This window comes from Podarcis pityusensis (genome assembly GCF_964106645.2).
Source record: "Podarcis pityusensis genome assembly, chromosome: 14".
Lineage (NCBI taxonomy): Eukaryota > Metazoa > Chordata > Lepidosauria > Squamata > Lacertidae > Podarcis > Podarcis pityusensis.
Window position 1 is genome coordinate 14,141,751 of NC_138039.1, and position 20,738 is coordinate 14,162,488.

General features: G+C 45.0%; 1 protein-coding gene across 4 annotated transcripts in view; it reads right to left on the reverse strand.

Moving 5' to 3' along the window:
• Nucleotides 1–20,738, reverse strand: part of VPS35L (VPS35 endosomal protein sorting factor like) — an 80,392-nt gene that overhangs the window by 28,070 nt on the left and 31,584 nt on the right. For all 4 annotated transcript variants that reach the window (XM_080980983.1, XM_080980980.1, XM_080980982.1 and 1 more), the window contains exons 15-22: nucleotides 19,959–20,005; nucleotides 18,100–18,211; nucleotides 16,790–16,906; nucleotides 16,028–16,081; nucleotides 14,902–14,982; nucleotides 13,916–13,978; nucleotides 13,230–13,315; nucleotides 1,805–1,885 (exon numbers count right to left, since the gene is read on the reverse strand). In XM_080980983.1, coding sequence (XP_080837109.1) covers nucleotides 1,805–1,885; nucleotides 13,230–13,315; nucleotides 13,916–13,978; nucleotides 14,902–14,982; nucleotides 16,028–16,081; nucleotides 16,790–16,906; nucleotides 18,100–18,211; nucleotides 19,959–20,005 — 641 coding nt within the window. The remainder of the gene's footprint in view (nucleotides 1–1,804; nucleotides 1,886–13,229; nucleotides 13,316–13,915; nucleotides 13,979–14,901; nucleotides 14,983–16,027; nucleotides 16,082–16,789; nucleotides 16,907–18,099; nucleotides 18,212–19,958; nucleotides 20,006–20,738) is intronic.

Here is a 20,738-nt window from a genome sequence, read left to right on the forward strand (position 1 = left end):
GTAACTGAGACCAGATTAACACCTGTACCAGAAGCAGTGCTTATGAACAATTTCAACGACTGATAGTCCAGGGCAATTATATTATTACTCCAGAACTTACTAATGATAGCAAGAATTATATGGATTCAGCACTAAAAAGTTAGTTCCATTCCTGCAATTAAGGAGTAGATGACCAAGAAATAGAAATGAACCAAATGGTTGCTACTGTATGCCAAAGAAATAGGCTGCATATTGAGATCCCTTTAGTCCAAAAATCATGTTTACTGTTTATAGGAACAAGATTTATAGAGAAAATCATTTATTTTTTTAATGTGCTTTATTTGTTTTAAAAAGTCAATTTCTGCCTTTATTAGATAAAAGGACTTAGGAAGCAAAGATGATGCCAGAAACAATTAAGATTTTGTTCTCAGCGACACCACCGATCTCCTGTATTGATCTCATCACAGTATCGCACAGCAGTTTTGAATCTGGTGGCACTGTAGAGTAGCAGGAAATGCAAGTTTCTTTTGCATCTCCCTTGCCCATAAGTCCCACACATTTCCAAGTAGGACTGAGAATGTCCTTCAGCTTAGCTTAGCTCAGTAAAAAAAAGTCTCTTCTTTGAAAGCCCACACATTTGCACATTTGCTATGATATGTAAACCAGGATTAGGGCAAATCCTGCAATTGTAACCAAATAATGGAAGGGAAATTAGCATGGCTGACATTTGAATGCAAATCTCTTAACTGGCACTTCTCAGACTAATGCGGCTATCTCTGAAGTTTGCACTTCTTCTAACATTGTGAAACAGTTCAAAAGTGCACGTGCATATAAGCACAAAAATGCATGTATTCATGAAAATAATTTGCAAAAATCCACCACACTAGGGAATAAATTGCTGACAAAAACAGGGATACCGTGGGAAATGCACACATAAATGCATGTGGGTTTTTGAGCAGGCCTTTACATTCTTTTTGCAAAGCTGATGGAGATACGGAGGAAATGTGAACTTAAGATCAGAAGAATGAGAAACTCAGAGAAAGCAAGACCAAGATCCGTAGATCTTGTGAGTAATCTTCCCTCCTTGCCTGGCATTAAAAGGCATCTATCAAAATGCGCCCCCCTCCTGCCCACTGAAGCAGGCAACCAGCTGAGCACAGAGACTGCCCAGGCACCACAAAGAAAGAAAATGCAGAAATGACATTTCTATGTTCTCTTCCTGTAAGTTCTTAGCATTCTTTTGGCACTAAGTATCAGGGGAGCAGCTTTTTGCTGGAAGAAGAGTACAAGGAGTATCTAACAGGAGAGAGTACGCATTTCAAAATGGCAAAAAAAAGCATTTAAATGTGTTCTGTTATTTACTTCCGATATTTGTTTGTTTTTAAAATACTTGTCAGGTATAAGCATACCCATATCAATACTGTATTGTTCACTGGAGTTGCGAGTGCTTTTTGGAGAGGCACTTTAACTGACACCTGCATCTCACAAAAGCATGTCATTTTGTTTATCCCTTTTGACACTCTTAACATTTACTCCCTGCCGCCTCTCTCTTGCTCCACCCACAACCCATTTGTTAAGCTGTGAAGTCACCAGCACATCCCAGATCATCTTCTCTTTGTTTTGCATTTAGAACAAAGCAACGTTTTAAGGAGCAAGCAGGCCAGTGCTGGTATTTTGTTTTCCTGCACGCAGCCCTGAATAAAAGCAGCACATGGAAAAGCAGTTCTTCAACCCTGAAGCCTTGGCCTCAGAACTGATCACAACAACAACAACCACCACCATTTAAAATGAAATTCATTATAAGGAGACAGTGAAAAAACCTTACTTCACAGAATCGTGCATTGTCTTGCACACATGCAGAAGGGCATTGAGGATGACAGGGTCCTTGGTCGGCTCCAGTTGGTGCCTAAACAACACGTTCGGAAAAACAAGAATGAAAAATATTATTAGCAGTAAGGTTGAAGCTGTGGTCGTTTAACATGGGTTACACAAAATCAGATTGGGGAGGGGGGAGGAAGCATATACACTTAAGCCCCATCAGCACTGTGCAATTAAAGCAGTATCACACTACTTTAAACAGCCATGGCTTTCCCCCAAAGAATCCTGGGAACTGTAGTTTGTTAAGGGTACTAAGAGTTGTTAGAAGACCCCTATTCTACTCACAGAGCTACAGTTCCCAAAGTGGTTTAACAATCAATCCTTCTTCCCAGGGAACTGTTAGCTCTGTGAGTGGAATAAGGTCTACTAACAACACTTTGCATCCTTAGCAAACTACAGTTCCCAGGATTCTTTGGGGGGGGAAGCCACAACTGCTTGTAGTGGTATGAGGCTGCTTTAAAATGCACAGTGCAGACAGGGCCTTACTTCTGAGTTATGTATGAACCAGCTCAGCATCTTGTGCTACTTACGGTTGTGGTGAAGTCATTGCAAAGTGATTCTAACACATACATTTTTATTTGGGGGGGGTATGGTGAATATTACTCTTGAAAAAGGCATTTAACAACTTGCAACAAGTTCAGAACAGTGAGTTTCCTTCTCGGGATAAACTGCTAGACCATGCCACAACAAATAATGTAAGTGAAATGTTCCCCATGCAAAGCTGGTGACAAAAATAATCATGTGGTAATGTGATGGGACGATGAGCTGCTTGTGTGTAAAATCCAAGTCCCTCAGAGTTTGGTCAAGTTTGCAAACCTCTGTCTGTAACGGAGCCCCTTAAACATGGCTCCGTCAGTCGCTGGCAGATTCCGACAGTGGTTGCTTTCGGAATCGCTTCCAACATAAAAGCTCCTTAACGGAAACACGTCTTCTGGACTCTCTGCGTGACAGTTTCCGGCGAGGAGTGGGTGTCCCTACAGGAGGTCCTGAAACCTCCCCACTGTTTTCGCTGGAAGTGTCTCTGAGCCATCCCTCCAGCTCACTTTCCCTCAGCTCACCTCCTCTCCCCCTACTGGTTCCCTCTTCAGCTGCTGAGTCTCTCCCAACGTGTGTGAGCCCTTCCACCTCCCTTCCTTCCGATGGCAGTTCCCTGACATCCACCTCCCCTCCAGGGCCCCCTTCCCCCCCTCCCGCCCCCTCCTCTACGGGCGGTGAGGAGGCAAACCCCCGGAATGAACTTCCTTCATCTTCCGATGTCTCGAACACTTCTCTCCACCTGTTGCGGTTCCTGGTCTCGAAGTACTCCTCCTCCTCAGAGTCCATCTCCCCTTCCCCTTCCGAGTCCGGGAATCCTTCCAACTCCTCCTCCTCATCGGTGGTCCCAAAGTATTCCCTCCGGAACCTCTCCACAGGCTGAGGTTTCCTTGGGAACCTTTGATGGAACGTTTCTATCAATACCTCGTCATTGATATCTTCTGCCATTACCCAAGTGTTTTCTGACTCCGGTTCTCCTTCCCACGCTACCAAATACTCCACCTGATCCCCCTTCCACCTGGCGTCGAGGATTTCTGCCACATGGCTGCTGCATTCCCTTTCTTCTATGACCGGTCCCCGAGTGGCCATCCCTTCTCGTCCCCCCTCATACGGTGACAGTAACGACCTGTGAAATACTGGGTGCAGTTTCATGTGGTTGGGTAACCGGAGCCTGAAAGCCACTGGGTTGACCTGTTGAATGACCTCAAAGGGACCCAATCTCCTGGGTCTTAATTTCTTACAATCTCCTTTGAACGGCAACCCTTGGGTTGACAGCCACACCCTATCTCCCACCCTTATGGTTTCACCTTCCCTTCGGTTCTTGTCTGCCTGCCTCTTGTATTCTTCCTTCGCCCTTTCTAAGTTGAGTTGGAGCTGACGATGGATTGCTTCCATTTCTTCTACAAAATGCTCGGCTGCCGGGACGCTCCATCTCTCCCCTTCTCCCCCTGGGAAAGCCCTGGGATGACACCCATAATTAGCCAAGAAGGGGCTCATCCCTGTGGACACATTCTCGGCATTGTTGTAGGCAAATTCCGCCAGCGCCAACTTTTCTACCCAGTCATTCTCTCTGTCATTGACATAACACCTCAGGTATTGCTGGAGGACCCCGTTTGCTCTTTCCGCCTGCCCGTTGGTTTCAGGGTGCCGGGCAGTCGAAAAGTTGACCTCCACCTGCAGTAAGCTCATGAGCTTCCTCCAGAACCTGGAAGTAAATTGTTTTCCTCGGTCTGAGACCACCCTCAATGGCACCCCGTGCAACCTAAAAATGTGTTCTACAAATAACTTCGCTGTCTCTTCCGCCGTGACTGCATGCGAGCAGGCTACAAAGTGGCACATCTTTGTTAGTAGGTCTACCACCACCATGATGGCTGTTTTCCCCTTGGACTTCGGCAGATCAGTCATAAAATCTATCAACACTGCCTCCCAAGGTCGTTCTGGGGTTGGTAAGGGTTCTAATAGCCCCGCCGGCGCCCGCCTCTCCCCTTTGGCTCGCTGGCATTGCTCACACCCTCTTACATACTCCCGTACATCTTCCCTCACCTTAGGCCACCAAAATTCCCTGGTGACCAACCACATGGTTTTGTGTTGTCCAAAATGCCCCGCTGTGGGGCTGTCGTGCAACTGCTTGAGTACCCTCCCCCTTAAGTCTCCTTCAGGGATATACAGTGCCCCTTTGTAATACAAAGCTCCATTTCTTTCCTCGAAACCCCCTGGTTCCTCTCCCTCACCCCTAAGACCTCTGAGCTTATTCTGGGCGTATTCATCATTCTCTGTTTCCTCTACCAGTTCTCTTTGCCCCACCAATGCCGCCCCACACACCCAGCGGTCCTCTGGGATGACATGTCTCTCTTCGGGTGCCCCCTCCCCTTCCAAATATTCAGGTTTGCGTGAGAGAGCGTCCGCCCTAACATTTTCTGGACCTGGCACATAACAAATTTCAAAGTGGAATTTGGAGAACTCCTGGGCTCATCTCACTTGCCGTTGGTTGAGCACTCGTGCCGTTCTCCAATACTCTAAGTTCTTGTGGTCCGTGCACACTTGCACCTTATGTTGTGCCCCAATTAATAAATGCCTCCATCTCCTGAACGCTTCATGAATGGCTAGTAGTTCTCGGTCATACACCGTGTAGTTCCTCTCAGATTTGTTCAGCTTTCGCGAAAAAAAGGCACACGGTCTCCACTCCGACTCCTCCTTGCCAGGCTGCAGAAACACCGCCCCCACAGCCCGGTCTGATGCGTCCGTTTCCACTCGCATCGGTTTTTGTAAATCCACATGCAGGAGCTGTTCTTCCGAAGCGAATGCCCTTTTCAGCTCCTCAAAAGCTCGCTCCGCCTCCGCCGTCCAAACGAATTTCCTCTTACTGCTGAGACAGTCCGTAATGGGAGCCGTCAAGTGGGCAAAATTTCTGATGAACTTCCGATAGAAGTTTCCAAATCCAAGGAATCTTTGCACATCCTTCCTTGTTTTCGGTGTTTTCCATTCCAGTACCGCTTGGACCTTGCCAGGATCCATGGCCAATCCCTTGTCCGACAAGCGGTACCCCAGGAATTCCACCTCCTTGGCATGAAACTGACACTTCTCTAGCTTCACCCACAGCTGATTGGCTTGCAGTCTGCCCAACACTTCCCTGACGTCTTTTACATGCTGCTCCTCATTCTCTGAATATACTAACACGTCATCTAAGAAGGCCACACAATTCTTGTAAAGCAAAGGCCCCAGGACGTGGTTCATAAACGATTGAAAGCACGCGGAGCCTGCTTGTAAGCCGAAGGGCATAACTAAATATTCAAATGCCCCCAAAGGGGTGAACATGGTGGTTTTCCATTCATCCCCCTTCCTTATTCGTATCAGGTTGTACGCCCCCCTCAGGTCCAGTTTAGTAAAAATCTTTCCCTTCCTGACCCTTGTCAAAATGTCATCAATTCTGGGCATCGGGAAAGTCACTGGTTCTGACACTGCATTTAAGGCCCCGAAGTCCACTACAAGTCTAGGTTTGTCCGTGTTTTTTTTATCCACAAAAAACACTGGGCTGCCCCCCACCGCCCTGGACTCTCTGATGAACCCTCTCTTCAGGTTCTTGTCAATGAACTCCCTTAGCTCCTGCATCTCTCTGTCTGACATGGCGTACAGCTTGCCTACAGGGAGCTGTGCCCCAGGGAGTAAATTGATTTGACAGTCAAAGGGTCTATGTGGGGGTAGTTTGTCTGCCTCTCTCTCGCTGAAGACGTTGCTCAGGTCGGCGTATTGTTGGGGAACCTTCCCCTTCTCCGTTACTTCCGTCCCTGCTAGAGTGGCTCTGGCCCCTCCTTGAGCCTCCCGCTCTTTGTAGTGTTCTAGACAATGTGCGGACCCAAAGGAGACCACTCTCTGATGCCAGCCCACTAGCGGATCATGTAACGCTAGCCAGCTCATCCCCAAAATAATGGGAGCTCCTCCCAAGGTAGCCACATTAAACGCTATTAGCTCAGTGTGTCTTGCTACCCTCATTATCATTGGGACGGTCTGCTGGCTGACTTCTCCTCCCAGCAGCTCCCTTCCATCGATCGTGGTCACCTGCAAAGGGTTACTTAAAGGGATAGTCTGTATCTGGTGCTCAGCAGCAAACTCCTTACTCATGAAATTGCAGGAGCTGCCTGAGTCCAATAGCGCCTTTATCTTTAGTGGGTGTCCGTTAGGCAGCTCTAGTAACACCTCTATCACTAGGGCGGGTTTAGGAGGTTCCGGCGTGGGCACTTTCACTGCTCTTTGGCCTGGCTGCTGTGCCCTGACGGTGGCAGCCAGGCGTTGGCTTTTACTTGCTCCGGTACCTTTTCCTCCCTCTCCCCAACAGCTCCCGCCATTCCTTGCCATTCCTTTCTTTGGGGGCAGACTCTGGCAAAATGACCTGGCTGTTGGCAGAGATAACATTTCTTGGCGCCCTTCCCCTCCTTCTTCCGCTCTTCACTGGGCTTTGAAACTGCGCGCGCGCGCGCTGTTCCAATTTCCATCGGCTCTCCCGGCGGGAACGGTGGCTCTGGAATCTCTGGAATGCGAAGCTCCCTCCAACGTTCCCCCTTCCCTTCCCGCCTCTCCAAGGCTCTCGCCTCTTGGCGCGCTCCTATGGTCAGCGCTGATTTGGTCAGCTGGTCCATAGACTCCGCCCTGGGCGCCCGGGAAAGTTCGTCTTTCACAGCCGAAGAAAGCCCTTCTTCAAAGAGCATTTGAATGGGTTCCGCCGATAGATCCCACCCCAATTTATGGATCAACATGGTAAACTCAGTCCAGTACTCATGAACAGATCGGCTCCCCTGTTTGCACGCCATTAACTGTCTGCGTACCACTCCCTGCTCAATATCGCTGGAAAACATCAGATCCATGGCACGAAAAAACTTCCTTGTGTCCTTCAGGATGTCATTATTCGTTGCCATCAGGGGCCTCACCCAGTCTTTCGCCCCCTTTTCGAGATGCCCAATCACAAAAGCCACCCGCGATTCCTCGTCGGGAAAGTCATCAAACTGCAGATTCAGGGCATATTGCATCTCTGTCCTAAAGGCATGATGGTCCTTGGGCTCCCCCCCAAACTTCTGTACCAATCCTGGCAACTTTCTGGCGAGCGGGGTGGTTTTCCCCTTCTCTGCATCTTGAGCCCTCCTCTCCTCGAGCCTCACCGTCTGCAGCGCTAGCTGGACCTCCAACGCCCGGTACCTTTCTTCCAGGCTTGGACCCGCTCCAGCTCCTGCTTCTCCGGTTCCGGCTGGGTTGCTCATGATGCCTTCTCCTGCACAAGCTGCTCACGGAGACTGTTGGAATGCTGTGATGGGACGATGAGCTGCTTGTGTGTAAAATCCAAGTCCCTCAGAGTTTGGTCAAGTTTGCAAACCTCTGTCTGTAACGGAGCCCCTTAAACATGGCTCCGTCAGTCGCTGGCAGATTCCGACAGTGGTTGCTTTCGGAATCGCTTCCAACATAAAAGCTCCTTAACGGAAACACGTCTTCTGGACTCTCTGCGTGACAGTTTCCGGCGAGGAGTGGGTGTCCCTACAGGAGGTCCTGAAACCTCCCCACTGTTTTCGCTGGAAGTGTCTCTGAGCCATCCCTCCAGCTCACTTTCCCTCAGCTCACCTCCTCTCCCCCTACTGGTTCCCTCTTCAGCTGCTGAGTCTCTCCCAACCTGTGTGAGCCCTTTCACCTCCCTCCCTTCCGATTGCAGTTCCCTGACAGGTAACATCAATCATGTCTTGAAAACTCTCCAAAACTACTTTAAGGACAATGACGTGGGCAACATAACAGCCCCCAACCTCTGGGACACAATGAAAATGGTCACCAGAGGAGCCTGCAAAAAGGAGAGGGCATCCTTTAAAAAACACAACCTCCTCAAAAATTGGTAAATTAGAACAAGACATTATGACCCTCTCATCACACTATAAACAAACAGGAGCCAAAAAAACTCCTTAAAACTCAAAGAACAAAAATAAGGGAAACTGACTCTCTAAAAATCAATAAAGCTATGATTAACATCCTATACTCTAAACAATGCTTTTACGAATATGGAGGGAAGAACGCCAGACTATTAGCAAACAAATGCAGTTGGGGGGGCACTCAAAACAGAATACACTGTGTCACTAAAAAAAGACAGTAACATAGCATCCTCCACCAAAGAAATAACCTCAGAATTTGTTGAATTTTACACCAATCTATACATCTCCCGCAACCCACCTGCACAGGAAATCAGAAGATTCCTAACAGGGCTGACCATGACAACCTTAACTGCAGAGGAACAAGAATTCATGGACAGCCCTATCACCCCAGAGGAAATAGAGACAGTACTCAAAAACCTGAAACCACATAAAGCCCCAGGCCCAGATGGGTATGCGGCACTTTGACATTCAGCAGCACACAGGAAGTTCTGCATCCAGTGCCTTCTGCTCCCTAGAAGCTGCAGGAACACTTAGCATGGTAATTAGTGGTTCTTTCCATCTACGCGGATTATGCTTTCCTGCTGTGTAAAAGGTCTTGTCATAGAAAATAAGCATTCACTTGAAGTGCTCTTTGATTATAGGGCATTAAAAGCTCTATACTCTATTTACTGCACAGCAAAGGTGTGACGAATGAACAAAAGAGCGCCTTGCTCTCTCGCACAACTCCTGATCTGGGGGAACAAAAGTACAATGGAGCCACTGCCATACAAGAGTTTGCCTTAGGATGGGGGTCACCATGGAGCAGACATACCTGACGCTTTCAACCCCCTGATCTTAAAATGGTGGACTTGGACTCACTATGGGATCACAATCTGGGTCTAGCGTGGGTCACCACAGCACTTCAACCACCAAACTAATACAGTGGTAACTCAGGTTAAGTACTTAATTCGTTCCAGAGGTCCGTTCTTAACCTGAAACTGTTCTTAACCTGAAGCACCACTTTAGCTAATGGGGCCTCCTGCTGCTGCTGCGCCGCTGGAGCACGATTTCTGTTCTCATCCTGAAGCAAAGTTCTTAACCTGAGGTACTATTTCTGGGTTAGCGGAGTATGTAACCTGAAGCGTATGTAACCTGAAGCGTATGTAACCCGAGGTACCACTGTATACGGTTGTTGTTTTTTTAATGTATGCGGTAAAAATACATGTGTGGACTAAAAGTGGGTCCAAACTACTGTTTGGGACTGCAACTCAGGATCCAGGCCAGATAAAAGAAACTAATTCTTCACACTATAGTAGCCTTCCTCAACCTCATGCCCTCCAGGTGGATAGCTCTGTTGGTTAGAGCATGCTGCTGATAACGCCAAGGTTGCAGGTTTGATCCCCGTATGGGACAACTGCATATTCCTGCATTTCAGGGGGTTGGACTATGATGATCCACAGGGTTCCTTCCAATTCTATGACTTAAGATGCTGTTTGCCTGCCGCCTCCCAAAAAAACCTTCCAAGAGTAAAAGGGGAAAGTACACAACCCCAAAGGGGACGCGGGTGGCGCTGTGGGTTAAACCAAGAGCCTAGGACTTGCTGATCAGAAGGTCGGCAGTTCGAATCCCCGTGACGGGGTGAGCTCCCGTTGCTCGGTCCCTGCTCCTGCCAACCTAGAAGTTCGAAAGCACATCAAAGTGCAAGTAGATAAATAGGTACCGCTCCGGCAGGAAGGTAAACAGCGTTTCCGTGCCCTGCTCTGGTTCGCCAGAAGCAGCTTAGTCATGCTGGCCACATGACCCGGAAGGTGTCTGCGGACAAATGCCGGCTCCCTCGGCCTATAGAATGAGATGAGCGCGCAACCCCAGAGTCATCCGCGACTGGACCTAACGGTAAAGGGTCTCTTTACCTTTACCTTTACACAACCCCAAGCTGTAGTCAAGATCTGGCCCTAATACATGAACCAAGCCTGAGATCGCAAGCCAATCAATAATTAATCTGGAGTGAAAACAAAACAGAAGGATCAAAGGTAATAATAAATTCTGGAAGGTTTTGAAAGGGACAGCTAGTCTAAGGAAATTTTATGGAACACAAAAGGTAAATCTTAATTTAACTGAGACGGAAAATACAAACAGCAGACCAAGCACACTCAAATCCCACTGGGAGGAAAATTTCACCCCGGGGCAGGCACACACAGACAGCTGGCACACGGTCCACACAAAAAAAACCAACAACACACAACAGGCCTGAGAGAGTAGAATCAGACAGACTATAAGCACAGCTCAAGGAGATGCCTTTTAAACAAAGGCAGGAAATGAGCTGGTATTTCAAGGGGTGGGTTCCATAGTAGCTACCTTGGAATGCCATCATTTCCTGCTGCTGAGTAAGTACTAGGATGAAGACAACCTGCTTGGAGATGTCCTAGCGCCCCCTCGAGAACTTTGTTTTACTTCAATTCATTCAAGATACTGAATGCCATAACAAAACTGCCCATTCACTGAATTACAGAAGAAGAAAGAGGCAGCAAGGATGACAACAGCCCGATTCAGAGTGACCTTTTTATGCAGGGGAGGCTGCAGAAGAATGAAATGCCCTTGGATGGGTTAATAGCCTTGGCTCTCCTACTCCAGGCTGTCCAGCCCCAGCTGAAAGGAGGGAGGAAATTGGTTAAAAAAGAAAAAAGAAAAAGACATCCAGCTTCTAAGAAAAAAGGAAACTGGATGAGGTCAACAGGCCCCCTATTGCATAAAAAGCCAGGTCTCAGCGGGAGATCAGTAGAGAACCTGAATGGGGAGAAGAAGAGAAAATTCAGCCTGCCTTACATGACAGGCACCTCCTAGGAAGAAACACAGACTGCTCTATGAAATCCAGAGTCTGGCCAGTAGCTTATAAACAACCATGCAAAAACCTAAGAGACTGATCCTGAGACCCAGTTTTGTTGCTCTTTTGGTTGAGATGTCCAAAATGAACCAACAATATAATGCTAAAGGCAAAGATGACAGAACTGCAAGCCAACATTAAGATTAGGAAAAAAAGTGTTGCAAAGAATAAACTGTCACAACGGGGACAGGGAAGAGAAAATAGAACACAGACTAGATCAGTTGTTCTTGCTAAAATGTGCTTCTCGTACGGGTGTGGAGGGCGCTTCCTGCCAGCACAGGCTAGTACTTTTATTTACAATAATTTATAATGCCAAGCCAATCAAAAGTGCATGTGAGAGTTTTATCATCCATCACTCCTGAACTGACACACTACCGCACGAATCAATGAGATACAACACTGTGCTCTTTATAATGGATTGAGGAAATTAAAACAAAAGCCTCCAGTTAACATTTCTGCGAAGTGTTTTCTCAAGACTCAGTTGTCACCACTTAACAATGTGAACCTGCAGTCTAAATATCACAAGGCGATAAAAAGGAAATTAAAGCCCCTTTGAGAAAGAATGCATTCAGCACTGAAAAAGAAACTATTTTGATTTCGTTTTAATTTAAAGTGCTGACTTTTCTGCAGTGGAGCCTGTAAGGCCCAGATGCTCATGTGTTTGCATCCTGCTATCACAGCAGCTGTCAGTGCAGCAGAGAAGCATATGGCAAAGTATCACCTTCAACCTATTCAAGCTGCTGCACAATGAGCGACAAATCTAGCAGCAGAAAGGCTTCATCCTTTCAAAATGAATTAATAGATTAATATCCTTTTTAAAAACCAACTTGAAGAGGCATCACCAATTAACCAGGAAACAGGTTTTGTAAGAATATAAACAAGCGGAATCCACACAGAAATACTGCAATGCACTCTCCCTTCCTAAAAGGAGAGTGCTTGTTCAGAGTTCCATCCATTCATCCCTCTTCCTCCCCACTGACTTGCATTTCCCTTTTCTTTTCCAAATGACAGTCAACATTCCATGGCAAATGCACATGCTTATTCATAACTGGGCAGGGAGTAGGGTCTCCCTTGGGTTTTTTGGTTGGTTTCTATTTTCATACTTCCGAAAACCCTGGGATTCTCCCAAGCATGTTGGATACCTCTCCCGCTTGTTTCTAGGTGGAACCTGTTTTGGCTCCATTTCTGTTGGCACTCACTGCCAGAGTTTGCTATTGTAAGGAGTGACAAAGCCTCCAAGATGGCAGGCAGCCTCTGAAAAGGATCATTTCCCTCTTCACTTTCACAGATAGAGGATTTGTCTCTTCTAAGATGGTTATCAGCTACAATATATACCCGTACCATCTGAAAACTAGCAATATGGGTTTTCTTCTATTATTTAATCTGTGACACTAATAAGCAGGAAATGCATCAAAGCTTTTATTTTAGGAGCACAGGGGTCACACCCACATTTAAAGCACATGAAACACACATGGCTTCCCCCAAAGAATCCTGGGAACTGCTAAGGGTGCTGGGAATTGTAGTTCTGTGAGTAAGCCACAGTTCCCAAGAATCTCTGGAGGAAGCCATGTGCCTAAAATATGTGTTAAATGTGCTTTAGGTATGACCTAACTCTGAAGTGTCTGTATTTAACACACAAATACATAAAGCTTGGCACACATATCTATTCAAGCCACAGGAAAATGGGAACCACCCTCCATAACTGCCTGAGTATCAGCTTTGCAGCAAATGTGCATTCAGACAACAGGGCATTGCATTTATGTCTGCCCTTCCAGATCTGTTTGCTCACATTCAAATACACTGCTGCCTTGAATCCAGCATGTCTAACTGCAAAACATACTTTAAAACATAGCAAGACTACCCTAATGCAGTTCGTTTCATTATAAGCTATTTATATAAACATCAATAGGAATTATATTGTATTTAAATGCTCTTTGTAGACTAATCTTTAGTGTCAGCAGAAATACATTTCCAATGCCAAATGGACTGCAGACAATTCACTCTGTCGCCCTTAACAACCCTTCAATAGATGGTCTAGAGTCTCTAGAGTGCACTTAATCAGAATACTTTATACTTACTTAATAAAAGCTTCCATGATGCACTTACAAACCTCCACTCTCACACTCTCTTTCTGGAACATATCCAAGAATGGTAAGAATTTCTCCTAAAAAGTCAACAGAAATACCACCAAGTTTAGGTACTTACAGCTTGAGCTAGCCTATATTTGCAGAATACCTTGCTTCATCTTGGGGGGCATGCAACTATGGTTGGGAATAAGCGCCCCGGGAGTCCAGGCATGCATGCTAACACTGAGCTACAGCCTCTGCCAGCTACAAAATGGCTGGGGAGCCTTAAGACATTGGGGACAAACAGGCAAGGGACAAGGTGTTGGACAGAAGGAGTCAGAACCGTTGTTTAAGGAAGTCATAAACTATTTTGAGAAGCCTTTGTGGCTGTGGAGCAGGATAGAAAAGCAAAACAAAGCCAATCTTGGTTTGGGTCTGGCTTTTGCCCATATGCCAGGTTCGTTGGGCTCTCCCAATGACTGCATAGTGAGAATGGGGTGAGCAGATGACAAGAGTAATTTATAGCTAAGGGTGGGGAGGACAGGAAGACCCAGATCAGCCAAATTCCCATTATTCCAGTTCTGGCACAGCTTTCACTCCTCTGCCTTCTAGCTCCCCTCAAATTCTTCTGGAATGACCGACAAGAGAATTGGAGGTTTGTATGGATTTGTGGTCCTAGTAGCTGTGTGGAAACTTACCAATGAAAAGAGAACGGCGAAGTCATGGAAATAGGTGATAACCTTCTGAATTATTGACTGGAGCTAAAGAGCAAGAAGCAGGAGAAAAAAGACACACACAGTAAAGAAAGTTCCTGTTTTGTCAAGTGTGGGGAACCTTTGGCTATCCAGATGTTGAACTACAACTCTATTCAGCCCCAGTAAGTATGGCCAATGGCCAGGGGAGATGGGAATTGTAGGATAGATGGAGAGAGAGAGAGAGATCAGGCATGGCCAAACTTGGGACTACAAATCCCATCATCCCTAGCTAACAGGACCAGTGGTCAGGGATGATGGGAATTGTAGTCCCAAAAAAACCTGGAGGGCCAAGTTTGGCCATGCCTGAGATAGATAGATAGATAGATAGATAGATAGATAGATGATAGATAGATAGATATCTGGAGAGCCAAAGGTTCCCCACAACAGCCTCATGCCAACTTTTACCCTTTCATTTAAATCCATGGGACTGTATCCACTGCTACTCAAAGACTCATTGAAATTAATGGATATGATGAACACAGGTTCGTAAGATTCCATTGGGTTTACTCTGAGTATAACTTAGTTGGATACATCCCACTGCTTCTTATTCAGTCTTTTATCAATCATGAACAATAAGCTTTCCTCTTCTTGCTGACATCATTTAAAACAATTGAAGACTATCAACAGGTCTCCTACCTCTATATTTGCTCTGGGCTCAATTTAGCTCATTGGCCTTACATGGTTCACAGTTACCTATTAAATCAGATACACACCTTTCATATACTTGCATCAAACATTAGCCAGAATTCTCAAATAACAGTCCTGCTCAAAGTTGAGCCACTGAAATTAATAAATCTAAGTCAGACATTTCAAGTAATGCCAATGGCTCTCGTCTGAGCAGAACCAGCATGGGATACAACTCCCACTGTACATTTTAGTCTGAACAAAATTCTTTGTTTTCTTTTCTCATGGTTGCACTCTTCATTTACCTGGGGGTAGGCCTCTTCAAATGCCCGATCTGGAGTCATGTGTTTGATGACATCCGCCAAAACTGTATTGACCTCACGCTTCTGAAAAGGGCAAGTTAAATGCCATAAGGGAACAGTAGTGAAATAGTCATGAATTCAACTTATCAAAACCATACAAAACAAAGACAATTACATTACCAAGCTAAGCAACTAGAAGTCTTAGTCTTATACTGCTAGTCCAAGTATTGGGATGCTTTTGGAATCCAGAGAAATTGTTGTTATTTAAGGTCAATGAGCTAAAATTAATTTGAGCTTTAATCATAATCCATAACACCAACAAAATGCAGGTACACAGAGATAAGAGTTTGTTTGAGGGGACTCTGTGTGCTGCTGCAATGGTCTGCTAAAACCCTGCAGTCTACGTCTCCTGTTACTCAGGTATAAAAAGGGAAGGGCTGCGTAAGGTAGCATTACAGCATCATATGAAGTGGGACACTAAATGAGCACTTAGCACCACGCTTAAGAATTATCTCGGTGTCCAGCAGCCTGCTGTCATCATCACAAAGAGGAACTGGGCTACAGCCAAATGGTTAGATCATAAAGATCTAGAGAGAGTGCGCATGAATCTCTGACTCCAACACAAACAAGGGCTCCACTGTACGGCACTAAGTAAGAAAAAGATCCCTTTATCATAGAATCATAGACTTGTAGAGTTGGACCCTGAGGATCATCTAGTCCAATCTTCAATATAATAAACTTCAACATCTTTTAATGCCAGAAGTTTCATAACACTCTCTTGTTAAATCACAGGAGTCGTAAGGAAGTAAAAGCTAAAACTACAGTCATACCTCGGACGTTGAATGCCTTGCGAATCGAACGTTTTGGCTCCCGAACGCCACAAACTGGTTTGTGAACGTTCTTTGGAACCCAAACGTCTGATGTGGGTTCCACAGCTCCTGGTTGGCTGCAGGAGCTTCCTGCAGCCAATTGGAAACCACGCCTTGCTTTCCGAACATTTCGGAAGTTGAATGGACTTCCGGAACAGGTTCCGTTCAACTTCCAAGGTACGACTGTACTCTCCTTATACAAGAAAGATATACAAATACTCTAAAAACAAAAACATATACATTCTTAAATCTACACATACCGTGAAGTGTCTACAGGTATATTCCACCCAGATTTCTGCACAGTTGATATAATCCTAAAAATCAATGAATGGACATTATGGTTTAAAAGCAGCATATCATATTGTATTTAGAGAGCTTTTAAAGCAAGCTCCACACCCCATCCTAAACACACTACTACAATCAGTCCCCAACGATAAAATAATCAGCTTGCTGAATTCTTTTTTTAAAAAAACCTTTAATGTATCTGAAATGTAGTTCTTATATTGCTCTGTTCTTGAAACAAATTATTGAAATACTGGAAGGAGAATGTGGCTAGTTCAGTGGTCCCCAAACATTTTTACTCAGGGACTGCTTGAAAATTGGGAGGTCCACTTTGCAATTTCCCTGCCTGTTGTAACAATTGTAATGCACTGTGCTTGTTGCTGTACAATTTGTAATTGCATTTTTATTCCTTCTCTTATTTCTCACATTGTATTACAATTGAATTCCACAGAGTACAATATAATCTAGGATAAGTAACAAAATACAGCAAAGCAACAATAGCAACAGTCAATACTTATATTTCATAAGCTGCTCCTACCATTCATAGTTCCTGCTCCCACTATTCTTCAGACACACCACAGACGACCGGAATAAAGCTCACAGACTACTGGTGGTCCATAGTTTGGGAGCTCCTGGGCCAGGTAATACTCCCACGATGGAACGTGCAGAACTTGCAAAATATTTATTACAACAGTACATGGCTACAGCTGTGCCCAACTCATATCTTACCAACAACCCACCTGTGGGCTCTTTAACTTTGTGATAACCTTCCAGGCTTCATTTAAGATCTGAAGTCGATCTCCTTCTGGAGGGTCAGCTAAGGCCAAGTTTCTCCCCAAAGAACGAAAGAGAAGGTGCTGCGAAAATATGAGAGTGTCCATTCAACCATATCTGTTAGTTCAGGGATGATGCACCCAATGTGATCCTTGAGGACTGGGGACAATGGGAGCTGGAATTCAACAACATCTGGAGGACCACTGGTGCCACCCACATCTACACATTAGGGATTTCCATTCAATTTAACCGTAGCACAGCTTGCTATAAAATGATTTTGGGGTGCGGAAGAGAAAGACATAGGGGAAACGAGATCATCCCCAGTGCCTGAGGTTACAGGAATCTAAAACTGAAATCCTATGGTTGGATCCAGCCACTTAGTTGAACTTAGCCACGGCTGACTGGTCGCACTGAAATAAATGGGACAAAACTTAGCCTATGAGATTTTTAAAAAATTAATTCTGCATCAAAGGCAATTCTTCTGCATCAAAGCCAAAAAGCACACCCCCCCCCAGTTCCTTCTTTTTTTAGATGAAGCATTGTTTTAGATGAAGCGTTTTTTAGGAGAGGAATTCCTCCTGTTTGAGCAGGAAGTGGAGGTACCTCTTCTAAGATGGCATTTGCCACCTGCAGATTTTATTATCTGCTGTACAATTACTGTATTTTTCACTCTATAACACGCACCCGACCATAACACGCACGTAGTTTTTAGAGGAGGAAAATCTGTAGGCATGCCACCCATAGGCATTCCCTCCATAACACGCACAGACATTTCCCCTTACTTTCTAGGAGGAAAAAAGTGAGTGTTATGGTGCAAAAAATATGGTAATCAGAAACAGTATTTTAGTTGCTCAAGATATGTTTGAATCTACAAACTGGCTAAAATATTACATCTCTTCTGCAAATCAGTTAGCTCCCAAGACAAAAGACAGCCACTGGCAAAAGAAAAGGGGTGTTAAACAGATGTATGATCCAAATAAGTGCTCTTTGCACTTATGTGACCTCCTTGCACTATTGCCTAGATGAGGGGCAAGGAAATCTGTGCTCCCCTCATCAACCACAACAAATATGGCCAACTTTCAGAAATTATTAGATGATCTGGAGGACCACAGACTCGGACCTCATGGCCAAACGACACCATTTCCATGATATCTGGCAGCAGTTAAGTGTCATACAAAAATATTTATCTATTGCAAAGTTATCCCGGCAACTATAAAGCATGACACTGACGTAAGTGGAGAAGGTGCACAGCAAGAGGGGAGGGGAGGAACGTTACCTTAGGGAAGCCAGATTCGTCACACTCCTTAATCATGCCAATAAAATCCATAGACCTGGCAGCAATAAATTCGGCTCTGAAGGCGGACATGACTGAATTCAACAGCAAGGCACTAGAAGAAACATCCAGATTAAGACAAGATATAAAAGGAAACGAAAAGGACTTTAATTTTATTCTTTACATTAGGGCACACCCAGACTAGCAGGACTGTTGCAAAAAACAACCAATAATTGCACAAGGAGAATTCACTGCATCCTATGACTGTTATTTCCCTCCCATGCATAAAAGCAGTAAAGATTGGGGGGAAAGTAGGAATAAAGATTTAATCTATCATCACAGATTGGGGGGAAAGTAGGGATAAAAACACTTCCACAATAGATCTTAGCAGAAGTCTTGTTCTGTTGCCTCCTTTCCAGATACTGCCTTGCCTCTTCCACTTCATGATCCGAGTTGGCTACTTTTTATTTTTTAAAAATCTATGTCACTGTGGCCACAGACACTTTGCTAGTTCCTTTTCAGAGAACGTTAAACCTGGCTGGCGGGCAGTGGGTCCTGAGTTTCCTGTCCCTTTCCGCTCCTTTTCTTTAAATGAAAAGTGCTTGTATTAGGGGTTTCATTTGGTTTTTAAGACATTGTATACAGAGCAGTTGGGTGCCGTCATGACCTCTGACTCGGGCAACTATCCAGACACAGAGATGGAAGCTGATGAGACACCAGCTAAGGAGCTGAAACGAGTTCAAGGCTCTGAGCTGTTTGCTGGAGATCTGGACACCACTGTTAGGTGCCAGGTGAACACGTTCCTATTCACCTGTGCATTTTGCCCTTAACTGGTGCTCGTCTTTTGGGTGGGGATGGAACATGTCCTTGTTATGCTATAGCAGGATGAGCCCTTTTCGTTAATATTTTTTATCTTCTGATGCATTTAAGATTCAGTACTGTATGCTTTTTTAAAATAATAATGGCCTGTTGTTTTGAGACATCCACCCCCCCTCCCCCCAGTAAGGGACAAGTGAATGTAACAAATGAATAAATAAGCGCCCGCTAAAGGAGATCTGAGGAAGGTGTTTTGTGAGCTTCTGCCCATCAGAGTAGGCACGGCTGGGAAAGATTGACAAATGGAGTAACACAAAGCCACCTTTGTAACGTTCACAAATGTTCACAAAAGGCGAATCCTTCAAAAGGTCCCAGCTGAAGGAGGTTGACCACAGACAGAGTTTGTTGACTGGTGTGTGTGTGTGTAAATTTGTTTATTTGGGTTTTTCAAATTAAAATTTTACAATAACGTATCAACAAGGAATCTCCTGGACTTCCCTCCTCCCTTTTGTGGGTCCTATTGCCAGTCCTTTTCTCCTGAATATTTTATAATAATCCAAATCTTTTGCATCTCCATTATGTCCAAAATTCACTATTAAACTACAAGTGTTATTCCAATCCCACTAACATTTTTAGCTGTTTACAATGGTTATTAAGATAGATTATAAATTTTCCCCATTCCTTATTAAAATTCTGGTCCTCTTGATTTCTGATTCTTCGGGTCATTTTTGCCATTTCAACATAGTCCATCAACTTGATCTGCCATGACAGGTTTTTATATAAACACATCCACACTCTTCTCCGCATAGAGGACTTCCCTAACCCCACCACAGGACTCAACAGCAACATCCAGCTACCAATGGAAAAAGAAAAAGGAATGTTTTGAATAAACTTGTCCCACCTCCATTGTGGGACAAGGAGCAAGTCTTCCCCCCTCTCCACTGGGCTCCAGAATGAAGCCCCTTCCAGTAGGACTCCTGTAGATTTAAGTAAGGATCAGGACCCTTCAGAGTTCCCCAAAAAAGCCTTGCAAGCACACTACTTACTTGTTGCCTAGCTTCTTACACCTTTCCATCATTTCCGTCAGCAAAACCTACCAAAGATAAGTTCATGAGAATGAAAAAAATAAGCACCCAACCAAAACAGTCATTATCAGAACATAAAAAAAACCAACTCAACCATATCTTTCATTACCAAAACTTCAAATGACACAGACATATCCAATTGTGACCCTGCAATGGGAAAGTGAAGGAGGTGCAGTTTGCCAATATTTCCTTTGTGGGAGATTCTGCTTCCAAATCTCTCAGCCATTTTGTTTTTGAACATGAAGCAAGTAAGCATATTTGCTCCAGGTCAGATCAGATGATAGCACTACCTCTATACGGGTGTTACCCTGGACCACTGCCATCTAAGTTAGTGGGCACCATTAGGCCTTTGACTATTGAACAAAAACTCTGAAGAGGGAAACTACATTCAATCTGGCTGACCAGATGAACATACACAGGCTTCTAATAAGCAGCCCAACATGATGAGGATCCCTGGTTGTGTGGAAGAACCTATAAGAGTTCAGCTGCACAGGTCCCGGGTCCAGATAGCATCATTTTGTGGTCTGCATTGGTGACCCTTTGCTACTTAACAGACTAAAGGAACTCTCTCAAACCTATGACATTTTAATCGAAAGCATGACTCTTAAGAGAATTTTCCTGATTTTTAGGAGGACAGAGACGAAATCAATTATTTGGCTCCACCTATCATTGCTCCAGGGGGACGTAGGTGGCGCTGTGGGTTAAACCACAGAGCCTAGGACTTGCCGATCAGAAGGTCGG